The sequence below is a fragment of the Fukomys damarensis genome, unplaced genomic scaffold, assembly GCF_012274545.1.
Source record: "Fukomys damarensis isolate Sample0158 unplaced genomic scaffold, DMR_v1.0_HiC HiC_scaffold_4, whole genome shotgun sequence".
Classification (NCBI taxonomy): Eukaryota; Metazoa; Chordata; class Mammalia; order Rodentia; family Bathyergidae; genus Fukomys; species Fukomys damarensis.
The window spans coordinates 45,144,442-45,156,849 of NW_022900916.1; the positions used below are offsets into that span (position 1 = coordinate 45,144,442).

Sequence of the window (12,408 nt, forward strand, 5' to 3'; positions counted from 1 at the left end):
ATATGTTCAACACTATTTCCTATTGCAGAATCTACTCTTGAGTCATGTGTTCCCAAATGACAGTTTTTAATGCTGCTATTGATAAGGCACATTAATTAAAATGATGATTATAGACAACCACTCATTGATCAGAATGTTCAAGTCTCTGCCTGGCATTCAGTGAAGTCCTCAGGACACAGACACGGGCCTCTCTGAACCTTAGCATCTTATGGTTAGACAATAATTCTTGACCCTGTGGTCAAGAGCATAGATACAGTTAGTAAATAATTTTTCTTACTTAGCATAATATTTCATAGGCAGTCTTAAAAATTAATAAATTAAAGACCTGTCTGGAAAACATTTTATGCAACAAAGTCAAAAGTGAATGAATAAAATGAAAGAATGAGAGCATTTGTTTTTTGCAAAAAAGATAAAATTTCCATCAGTAGCATGAAAATTCAAAATGATGAATTATTTTACATTGATACACTTCAGAATCATGTGCAGTTTCAAAGTAATTATTTTGGGCCAGGGTTTTGGCTCAGTGGTTCTGCCACCTGCCTTGAATGCACAAGGGCTCAAGTTTGATCCCTGGTACCAAAAAAAAAGTCAAACTAATCCTTTTTCTAAGGCAAATAGGTATTTGAAACAATATTTAACACCAATGTGGGCTGATTAGGTAAGTGTTACTTGGCAGCTCTTAAGTTTTTTCTTCAAGTCAGATTCAGTCCCATTTTATTTATTTTGTTATATGCTGATTATCTATAATTTCTATTTATAGGAAATCAGACTTTATAATGAACACCCTGACGCAATTTTTCAATTTAATCCGACAAGAGTAGGTTAAGTAATTCAGCAACTCTTTTTACAACCTCACAGGAGCAGACCTTTATTCAGTCTTTCTAGGGTGTACATAAATCTCCCAGTCCTGCCAAAGGGCCAGATGTTCAATGAAAGATCTTTACAAGGTCTACTCCACAGCCTGCAGTTCTTGAAATAAAATGAAGATCAGGAGAAGAACACTTCTTAAGTTTGAAAAACCACACTGTAACTTTATACTTGCTTCCAAAGACATTACTCATGTTTACCTCGGGAATATATGCTCTATCTTACCTGATATTGTTATCAGCTGCATCAGTACTGACCGCAAATGAGACTGACTTCCTCCCTGCAACTGTGTCATCTTTCCAAAGTGAATAAGAGATAAAAACAGATGCATCTTTTTAAAGAGTTCTTGGAAATGACAACGTTCCCCTCTTTGCCACACCCCGCTCTCCTCTGTGCGCATTTGCTCACTGCACGGTGGGAGAGAGAACTGCAGACCCCAGAGATGTAAGGCTGTCCCCCAAAGGTGAAGAGCTGGTGATTCGGAGCCAGGATGGGCAGGAGCTTTCTTTTACTTGCCTCTGCATCAAAGATGATCCTCAAAGATACAGATGTGGTGAGAAATGTTTCCATCTCTTGAATTTTACCCTTTCAATCAAAGTGGGCCTGACCAGAATTCCAGATTATTTCAACTGCCTGTTGCATTTACTGGAAATCAAATTATCATTCTTATATCATTTATCTGTATTATTTGTATATGACTGCAAAGTAGAGTGGTGGGCTTAGAGTAGTTAGAAATGAAGTGGACTCAAGCCATTTCTTCAGACAATTCATGAGACATTCAGCAAGAGATGATTGTATTCAAGGAATCTTCTTCATATCAGTTTATATCTGCCGGGCATGGTGATGCACGCCTGTAATCCCAGCACTCAGGAAGCTGAGACAGGAAGGTCACTGTGAGTTTGAGACCAGCCTGGGCTACATAGTGAGTTCCAGGTCAGCCTCAACTACATAGTGAGATCCTGTTTCAAAAAAAAAAATCAATTTATATCTCATATCAAATGCTGAAAATAAACAAACATAGCATCTTCAAATATGGAGTGGTAATGACCCTCCTGTCACAGCCTCCTAAGTGCTGTCATGACACCGTCCCTGGCACTAAGTGATATCTTTTTGTTGTTGTTGTTTCGTTTTGTTTTTGGTACCAGGGATTGAACTTGGGACCTTGAGCTTGTGAGGCAGCTGGTGGCACCGCTGAGCTACATCTCCAGCCCACTAAGTGACATCTTAAGTAGACAAACCAAGGATTTTGATAAGCTTTTCTGCCCAAATTCACAAATAACTTCAGCAATGCATTTTCATCAAAACAGTAAATTGTATTCACTGGTACAACGATTCTTCAGATGTAATAAAAATTTACAGTTATAGTTTCCTTTCTGTTGGGCAACTCCTTATTTTGTGATTTACAGTGGATAAAGAGATAACTTGGGACTTTTTACTGTAAGAACCAATTTTAAATTTACAACATTTCTTCAAATTAATCTACATGATTTACGTATAAAGGCAGATGTGGACACCTCTGAATAAAAGAACGGTTGTTAAAGAGTCCCACTCTTGAGTTGCTGGATATAACTGGAATGTTTTATGATGAATTTGAGATTTTTGGGGGGAGAAGATATTATTTAATAAAATTTAATTTATTGCATTTACCAACAAAATAATATTGCTTTAACGCCAACAAATGTGAGTGTTTTACATTCAGCTTAAAAGATACAATAAATAATAAATAAATTTTGGGGTCACTATTAATTTTATTTGTTTTTTGTCTGTCTCTTAAAGTTTGAATATCCTTGGGAGACATCTAATGTTTTTATTTTAAAATATTTTCATTCTAAGGGGATTTTTTAAAATTTAGTTTACACAAGTTTCATTATTTTTCAAATTTGTGTTTCTTGATATTTTTCAGCTCCCTCCAAAGCTCCTGCAGCATCTCAACAGCAGACCTAATTGGAAATAAATGAGCTCATAGTTATATCTGTTATTACTTTCATACCTCCTTTAGCTGCCAGAATGTTCTATAAATGGCCACGGATAACTAGTTTAGTGGGCTTGCCTCACTGAGCAGTGCATAAATCACTACTGATTTAGCTAAGTAATTTCATCTCTGAATTCAGTATGCAGTAGAATACACACACGCGCACACACACACACGCGTGCACACACACACGTGCACACACAAATTATGTTTTGTGGAAGTTAAGAAGGGAGTTTAATGGCATGCTGATACAACATGGTTAGTTTTTAAAGTTAGGTTTTAGTTTTGTCCTCCACGTCATCATTGAGAAGTTTCTGGTTATTTTTTTTTTTTTCCCACATCTAAAAATACCAACACGAAGTAGCGATGTAAGTGATCTATGATCAATCTGTTTTAAGTGAAGAGCTTTAAAGGCAAATAAATATCCCCTTGTTTGCTAAAATCTATCCTTATCATTGAGTATAACTTTGACTTCACAAGGAGAAAAACCCCTTTCTTGTACATTAACTTAGGAAGCTGCATCACTTCCCCTTGAGAGCAGATAACAGTTTTGTCCAGAATAATCAGATAAGATCTTGGAAAGATAAATCCCAAGGACAAGATGAAAATGACAAGAACTGCACACTCTCCTGTACTGCAGCTGAACTGCAGCTTGCATCTCTCCCGCAGATGTGACAAAAATATGAGCAAGAAAATAGTGGAAAAAGCCTGAAAATGTCAAGAAAGGCAAATCACAAAGAATTATCTTTTCTCACAATTTATCTTCAGGAAATACATAAATAAAAACAAACACAGAAACCTTATCATTTCTAATGGGCATTTCTTTTGGTTAGAGTGCCACTGCAGTAAACAAAAGCAAAAATACTTTAAAATTTACTCAGAACACCTAATGGCTTTGGTTTTCTGTTAAGATGGTGAATCAGCACTGATCACAGGAGATGGACGTGTGAATCTGATAACAAAGGAACAATTAATCAAAATCTGAAAGCTGAGAGCTGTTTAGAACTGGTCTGGCCCTGGTGTCTGGGGACTGGGAGGTTGGAAGGGGAAGTTGCTGGGGGCTCTGTGAGAGGCCAGACTGGAGAACAGTATTCAAATTTTCTTTCAACCTCAACTCTGCTCTCCAGGGCAGTCTCTGCATGGTCCTCCTTTGCTAAGGGCGCTAAGTCCAGGCCTAGGATTCAGGGTGCTGTATTTTGTGGGCAGCACGTACTGCTCAAGTAAAGAGCTAGTGAGGTACATGGGGTCCCCGTCACATTGGACTTCTCTCCCTTACCTTGGTCACCCTCAAAACTGAGGCTTGGAGATTTAAAAGAGGTGTGCTTGCTTCCACTCTGGGCTTTTCTTCTGAAATCTAGTGGGTGAAATTTTGCCAGGGAAATCACCCAGCACAGTGGCAGTGAAGAGTAGTGGCCCAGGGTTGTACTATAGAACCTTGAGCTCTGTCCTTAGACTCACCTACAAGTACTAGTTTTTCCCAGACACTACATCTGCTGGAATATGCAATATCAGTAAAAAACTTAACCTCAAAGGACAAGAATACATGAAAAATAGAGCTACCTCCAAAGAAAGGCAGTAAAAATAGGAATCATGCTACAAAAATGGATGAACTAGGATTCAAGATAAGAATGAATAATACACATGAGGAAATAATGGAAGACAGTCACAAAATGAAATATGAAAAGAAATCAATAAAAACAGTAAAGAGGATACATAGTAAGAAATTAACAGATGTAAATAAAGATGTATATAGTTCTTAAGTTCAAGTACATCAGCATACAAGTTATATAAACAACATTAAATAAATAACTGAAATACAGAAAACAACAGCTGAAACAGATCACAGGAAAGACTTAGTGTCAAGACATCATGATTTGGAAGATCAAAGCACTATCTCAGAAAATAGAAATGCTTCCAGAGAGCAGATGAACACACACACACACACACACACACACACACACACACATATATGAATATATGAAAGGCAAAATAATAAGGAAATATGAACAAAAAGTTCAGAATCTGAACAACAAAAGGAAGAAACAAACAATAAGCAAAACTATTTCAAAAATGAATGAAAACAAGTCTTCCAAAATTAAAGAGGAAAGACTTCTGGCACAAATTAAAAGCACTCAAATAAGCAAAGAAACAAATACAGAAGAATACTGTGAGTAGATAAAGGAAGTAAGGGTGATAAATTCCTTGATAAACTTGGTCTGCTTTTGAAGGAGAAAAAAAAAAAAAGACACAAACAATCAAAAGAAAAATAAAGCAGGGGGATGATTATTTCAACCAAAACTTGAAATTTCTATGGTAAATGGGAAGAGGGAAGTAGTATAAAAACCAAAGGAGCCTTGAAGGGACAGAATTCCCTTGAGGGGAAACAGTAGAAATTTTGAAAAATTTAAGATAACAGCATAAGGAAATAAACATGAGTATGTCTTAAACTACATGTTTCATGTCTTGAGAAAGTGTGAGGGCTCCACCTTACAGGAGGAGAGGTTTATCTAAGCTCACTGTTTGTAGAGGTTTCAGCCCATAGTCATCTGGCTCCGAGGCAGGATGCCTTGGCAGAGGGGATCAGAGAGGAGGAGCTCACGGCATGGCAGGCAGGAAGCAGCCAGCCACCCAGGCAGAGGGGGTATAAATATACACACACTTCTCCAAGCCATGCCCACAGTGACCCACCCCTTCCAGCTAGGCTTCACCACCCAGCCATAAACCCCCCGTGGATCACACACCCATGATCCATTCACCTCCCAAAGGCACCCCTCTGAGCACATGAGGCTTTGGAGGACATCTAGATATGAACCATAGCACTATGTAAATGGATGAGATGGAGAAAACAAATCTTGACAATTTACTTGCTCCTTCTTGAGCAAGGACATCCATCTTCTGCCCTCTAAAATCTGAGCTCCTCGCCCTTGGGCCTTGAGAACAAGACTGAGTGGTACCACTGCTTTTCCTGGTTGTCTAGCTTACAGATGGCAGTTCCTGGGCCTTCTTACAAGGAAGAAAATAAATATTCACAAGCAAGTTATCTAATCTTGAAAATAAAAGGTGGACATGCGTTGTCTCTCCTGCCAGGTATTAAGACACACTTACACTGCCAAGGTAATAAAAACAATTGGACCAATAGGACAGAATGGGGAGATCAGAGGCAGTTCCATATACAAGCAGGAACTTACACAGATGATTTTCCATGATGTTGGGAGAACTGGTTGACTATATATTAGAAGACAAGGGATCAATCATGAACTCTTTTTTAATTAAATATTTATATACTAATTAAATCCCCAATACACAAGTCATGAAGAAAAATGTGATTTTATTGATCAACTGAAAATCTTTTTAATCAACAAAAGGGCACTGTGGATAAAGTTGACGGATACAGGAAAAGTCAAGATATTTGCGAGGGTAGTGTATAGCATTCCATCTGTTACCCTGGCAAAATTAGGACTGGCAAGACCAGGTGTTGGAAAATGGTGGGAATATGAAAGCTCTAAAAAGTGGTATAGACTGATGGAGGTATTCTGGGAGGCAAGCTGCATTTTTCAGCTGACATATGGGCCTATGATTGCACTGCCGGCTTTACACTCTCCAGAAAATCTCACATAGCTTCATAAAAGGTCACACACAGTGGTTTTTACTTGGAAGGCACCGTTTGGTTTGACCAAGAAACGGAGCAATAAGTGTGTTCTTACTAAAGAAGTGGATAGGTAAATGATAATGGAAAACTCATAAAGAATACAATAAATCAATGAAAAGATAACAAGAAGATACACAAAGAGCAAAGTAATGCCAGATACAGTAGTGCATGGCTGTAATCCCAGCTATTTGAGAGGCTGAAGCAGGAAAACAGTAGCCAGCCTGCAGAATTTAGCGATAGACTCTGTCTCAAAACAAAACATTAAAATGGCTGAAGATATAGAGCACTCCTGGGTTTGATCCCCGATACTACAAAAACAAATAGCAATGTAGATGGTCTTTTTAAATAATATGTAGTGCTGCATATAAAAATGTTGCAAAAGGGAAAATCTCTAATATAGTAAATCTACACAAATTACAAATACACACAAAAGAAAATGTGTGTCCTAACAAGAGTGCATAGAATAAACCATTATAATGATGGGTTTTTAAAGTGAGAAGAATTGGGTGGAGATGGCAGATAAAATAATAAGTGGGTTAAGTAGGATGGGTTAAAAATAGACAAAAAGGCCTTCCACAATAGCAGGGATTTTAGTCCGTGCTCAAAGATTTGTTGACTATATGACTATTTTGACATGACTTGAGAATACCGTACCTCATCTCTCTGTAATTGAGTTCGAACTATTAGATTGAACCTATGAAGTCACAATGTTTTATAGGAAAACAATGCAACTATCAGTAATTCTATGTAACTTAACCTTAAAAAGAAGGAAAAATGGAAATAATTCATGGTACTTGGGGAAATATAGATAGCTATTATAAGGAATTGCAGGAGAAAACATGAAAGAAACCAAATCAGATTTCATTTTTTCAAGATTATTTGAAAACCATAAATATTGTCCTTAAGATAGGATGATTGATTTTTAAGACAAAGGAAGCAATTTAAGAACATAAATCATCAATACCATCCCTAAATGCAAAGGATGGTAATATTGATTATGCCCAAAATAATTACTGTCCTCTGCACCTCAAATGTCAGCTACCTATTTTATTAGTCTATATACAGTACAACTACATAAGTTGTCATGCTGAAGGGTCATTAAATAACAACAATGAAATGACCTATTTACACTTTTTGTCACTGTAATACTTTACAAAACTAAAAAGGTAATTCGTGTAGGGTAAATTCTGGGAAAGAAATTCAATTAATTCACTTTGGAATATTCTAGAACTATGAGGCATTCATGTATGTTTTTCAGCTTCTTCCATGTCACATTTATGCTGAAAAATTATTTCTGTAAAATCAAATATTCCTTGCCAAATACATCTTCACAAGACCTAATTTTAAACTTAGCCCGCTATATCTTTCCTAACTAAACTTCTGGGGGATTGTTATTAAATCCTTTCATGAAAACATCATCACTGCCCTCTGTACCACTGCTTGTCAAGCCAGGCACACTTGAGAACCTTGTCTTTCACTCAACAAATATTCCACGTGGACTGACCTATGAAGTGTGTACTCTCTTCTCTAAGGATGAAGCAAAAAACATAACAGCAAAATTATATTTTCATTCGTGGTACTGACTACACTTCTTGAGAAAGTGGAAAGTCAAGAGTACAGCCAAGAACTAGCTTTGTATGGGTCACGGAATGGAACTAAAATGATGAGTTGAGGGGAACAAAAGATGTAGCCTTCGTGATCCCTCGTGAATTGAGCTATTTCCAGTTCATTTTTGAACTTGTACCTATTAAATAAATATCTCTGCTTGCCACAATAAAAAGATGCAATCTCTGTTCAAAGGAATTTGATATCCATAAAGGTCAGCGAATGGCAGCCCAACTCGCTTTACTTATTGGATTTTGTGTGAAATAACAGCTTGAACGGAACCTTTACCTTGACAGTAAAGCGTTTTTTCTTTGGTGGAATCCACACTGTGCCCGTTGAATGAATGAAGGCACGTAAAGGGGTTAAGGATGTCACCAACACATACGCTTTTAGAATCACAGATAGATCCTCAGCTCCGAAGATTATCTTCTGAGGAACGAGAACTGTTGTTTGATTCCTGAAAAAATAAAACAACACAGGTAAGACCCCATAATTTAAGGTTGAATGTGTAATGTGTAAATTACCTAACAGTTTTTAAAGTCCCTTTTATCCTTTGCTGAACCCCAGCCTTCAATGTGATTCCTTAAACAATTTCAGCTGCATATTGCATCGCCACCAGGGGGCAGGCAGGTACAGAGAAAGGAAAGAAACGTGTTTTTTTTTTTTTTTTTTTTTTCTCCACTCTGATCTAAAGATTTCTTTTTGGTACGGAGGATCGAACTCGCGTCCTTGCACTTGCGAGGTAGGCGGCAGAACCACTGAGCTAAAGCCCCGGCCAGTATTTCTTACTTGTACAAATTGTGTGTACAAATTGTAAATTTGTGTTACAACTGTGTACAAATCGTAAAATTGATAATGTGAAATAGGAAGAAAAGGGCTAAAGACGTAAGGGAAGTGGGAAAGGTAGGGAAAAGGAAATAAGGGACAAGAAAAAATATGAGAAAATAAAAAATGGAAACAAAATGTTTGTAAATAGGGGAGGGTGGAGGGAGTGAAGGGAGGGCAGAGGTATGGGGAAAAAATGAGAACCAAGACCTGTCATGTAAAGGCACAAGATCCCAATGATGAATGTAACTGTACTGTATACCTAAAATGTACCAATAAATTCAATGAGATTAAAAAAAAAATTTCTCAAAAGATAGGAAAAAAAGAAATAAAACTGAAAAGGAAAACAGAACTTAGAGTAAGGTTGAAAGATTTTAAAAATTAAATTAATCACACTATGTCATGACTTCAGATTCATGGTACTGTCACTGTGATATAAATTACAATTTGGGAGCAGTGAAACACTGCTTTTCCTCTTCTCCCCTGCTTACTGTTGCTTTATCTTTTCCTCTGTGAAAAGACATTAACTTTCAATAATAAGTAGTCCACAAAAATATGCCAAAATAAATTCCCCACTACTTCAAGGTTACCTAAAAACCTCTCACCCCTGATAATTAAATGTCAATTTCCAGGATGAAATATTTAAAAAGCAATTCAGTCCTCAAAGGACAAGTAACACTAGTGTGCTGTTTTGTAATGAAATAAATACATAGTCATCGTAAATGATACTAAAATGTATAACTATTTTTTTCACCATTCTTGTGTATATTAAATACCTAAATTTGATGAATAAAAAAATACATTATTTTAGATTTTGAAGTCTACGTAAGCATAAGATGCATATGATTTTTTCAATAAATATTATTAACTGCTGTCATAGTACTTAGTAACTACAAAATAGGATAAAGCAGACTCATTTATGTATTAGATAAGATAATTAAAATCTCTAAATATTCCCTTATAATTTATCTTCATACTAAAATCCTTTCCCTGGTGATGTCTTGAACAACTTGATAGCTGGAAGAATCCTTCCTAGATCCTGGGAGCTATAAAAAAAATCTAATAGCTAGAAAAACATGCATTCAGATATACTCATAATTAAGGCAATGCCATTTGAGTAGAAAGCAGAAGTTAAAATTTTATAGCTTTACATTGTCAAGGTTTTAAATTCAATATATATTAATGTACCTTACTAGATAAGAGTCCAATTTATCCAAATGTTTATTCAGTGGCAGTAGAAATTTTCATTAATGTAGAAGGGACTAGAGATTAATAAATGATAACTGAAAATTTATACAACTGAATCTAACAATTCCAAATGTAACACCACCACCACCACCACCACCAGATCTGCTGTATACTTTTTTCTTGCTAGCTGTCTCCTAAAAACCATGCTGCATAGAACAATTCAAAATGATTAGCTTACAGCTGTTCACGTTGCCAGTCCCATGGTTTCCACGTGTGTTGTTTCACTGTTTTTAAAAGGTGACTTGAAGTACTCAGCTGGAATTGTACTCCCTGATCCAAACACACAGAAGGACTCACAGGAAGTCGCAATTCTGAAAAGATTCAGAAGAGCAGAAGACAGTCATTCTGTTGATTCCTTTTGGAAGTGCTTCCAAAATAGACGATGCATTGTTACACTGCGGAGTCCAAGGGAAATATGCAACCATTTTCTCTCCGTTCTGACTCCTAATTGGATCTATTAAGTATGAGGGTACATTCAGCGGGGCCTTTGTTTTGTGATATCTTCCTCTTCCCTTACTGCAGACCAGGAGAACAATTCCAATAACTGATTTCCTATTTGCTTGTACAGAAGAGGAGGTAGGTTTGAGGTCTCTATCCCATCCCCAGCTGATATATATCTAGTGTACAGCTCGGTGATGTACTCAAGATGAAGGTAACCTTAGGAGCTGAATTTTGTATGTGATGCTAATATTCCATTGAATATTTGAGTTGACTTTTTGGCAATATATACTAAAGTTTATTATACTTCATGATCTCGGAAACCTAACAATCATCCTCATTTATTTTGTGTGATATTAACTACTGTGTTTTAAGTATATAAAATAAAGAATAATAATGACTTACTTCGGAACACCCATATTGATATGTTTAAAATAGAAGTATTGCATATACTTGGTGAGTGAAATAACAATTTTACAGAAAGCTGTCAAATAGAAAGAAAACTAATCTCTAATCCACCTTTATCTAGGACCACTCCCTACCATAAACTAATGAAGTAAACTTGAAATTTGGTTGAGCACAATGTATGTATTTGCTTGTTCAATATATAAATTGATATAATTGACATAAGCTAATCTATATAAACCTCTATGTGCAGGGATTTTTTTTTTCTGCTTTTTAAATTACCAAAAGAGAATTCATCATGGCCTATACCTGGCCTGTTTCCCTATTAATCCATTGAGGATTCTTTCTATATCAAGATGTATAAAGTGACACTAAACATACTTCTCAGGCACTTGCACTTGCGAGGTAGGCGGTGGAACCACTGAGCCAAACTCCCAGCCCCTAGTTTTGTTTTGTTTTGTTTTGTTTTGTTTCAGCTTTAATTGAGTTTATTGGTACATTTTAGGGATACAGTAGTTACATTCATTGTTGGGATCTTGTACCTCTACATGACAAGTCTTGATTCTCATTTTTTCCCCTTACCTCTGCCCTCCCTTCACCCCTCCTCCCCTCCCCATCTACAAACACTTTATTTTCATCTTTTCATTCTCTCACATTTTTTTCTTTTCCCTTTTTACTCTTCCCCTACCCATCCCACCTTCTCTACACCTTTAGCTCCTTTCTTCCCATTTCTAAATGTCAGTAATCTTATTAGAATCTTATGCATTGTTGCAGATTATTCACACCAGGGAAACTATTCGGTATTTTTCTTTATGGCTGAGTAATATTCCATTTTATAGAAAAACCACATCTTCTTTATCCAGTTTCCAATGGAAGGGCAAATGGGCTGTTTCCAAGATTTAGCTATTACAATCCCCGGTAACAAAAAAAACTATATTAAACAGGGTTTAAAAAAAATTACAACATAAAGGTGTAGGGAAGGTGGGATGGGTAGGGGAAGGGTAATAAGGGAAAAAAAATGTGAGAGAATGAAAAGATGAAAATAAAGTGTTTGTAGATGGGGAGGGGAGGAGGGGGTGGAAGGTGGGATGGGTAGGGGAAGAGTGACAGGGGAAAAAAAAAAAATGTGAGAGAATGAAAAGATGAAAATAAAGTGTTTGTAGATGGGGAGGGGAGGAGGGGGAGAAGGGAGGGCAGAGGAAAGGGGAAAAAATGAGAATCAAGACTTGTCATGTAGAGGTACAAGATCCCAACAATGAATGTAACTGTACTGTATCCCTAAAATGTACCAATAAACTCAATTAAAGCTGAAAAAAAATTTTTAAAAAAAACATACTTCTCAATGGCTAGTGTGTTTCCTTAAATTAACATACATTTAATTTAGCAATTCTCCTCTTGT

At 36.6% G+C, this 12,408-nt stretch overlaps 1 protein-coding gene across 2 annotated transcripts in view; it reads right to left on the reverse strand.

The window, feature by feature from the left end:
* The window catches only part of Cped1 (cadherin like and PC-esterase domain containing 1), a 294,620-nt gene that overhangs the window by 173,833 nt on the left and 108,379 nt on the right, over positions 1–12,408 (reverse strand). For both annotated transcript variants that reach the window (XM_010635340.3, XM_010635339.3), the window contains exons 6-7: positions 10,345–10,477; positions 8,382–8,550 (exon numbers count right to left, since the gene is read on the reverse strand). In XM_010635340.3, coding sequence (XP_010633642.1) covers positions 8,382–8,550; positions 10,345–10,477 — 302 coding nt within the window. The remainder of the gene's footprint in view (positions 1–8,381; positions 8,551–10,344; positions 10,478–12,408) is intronic.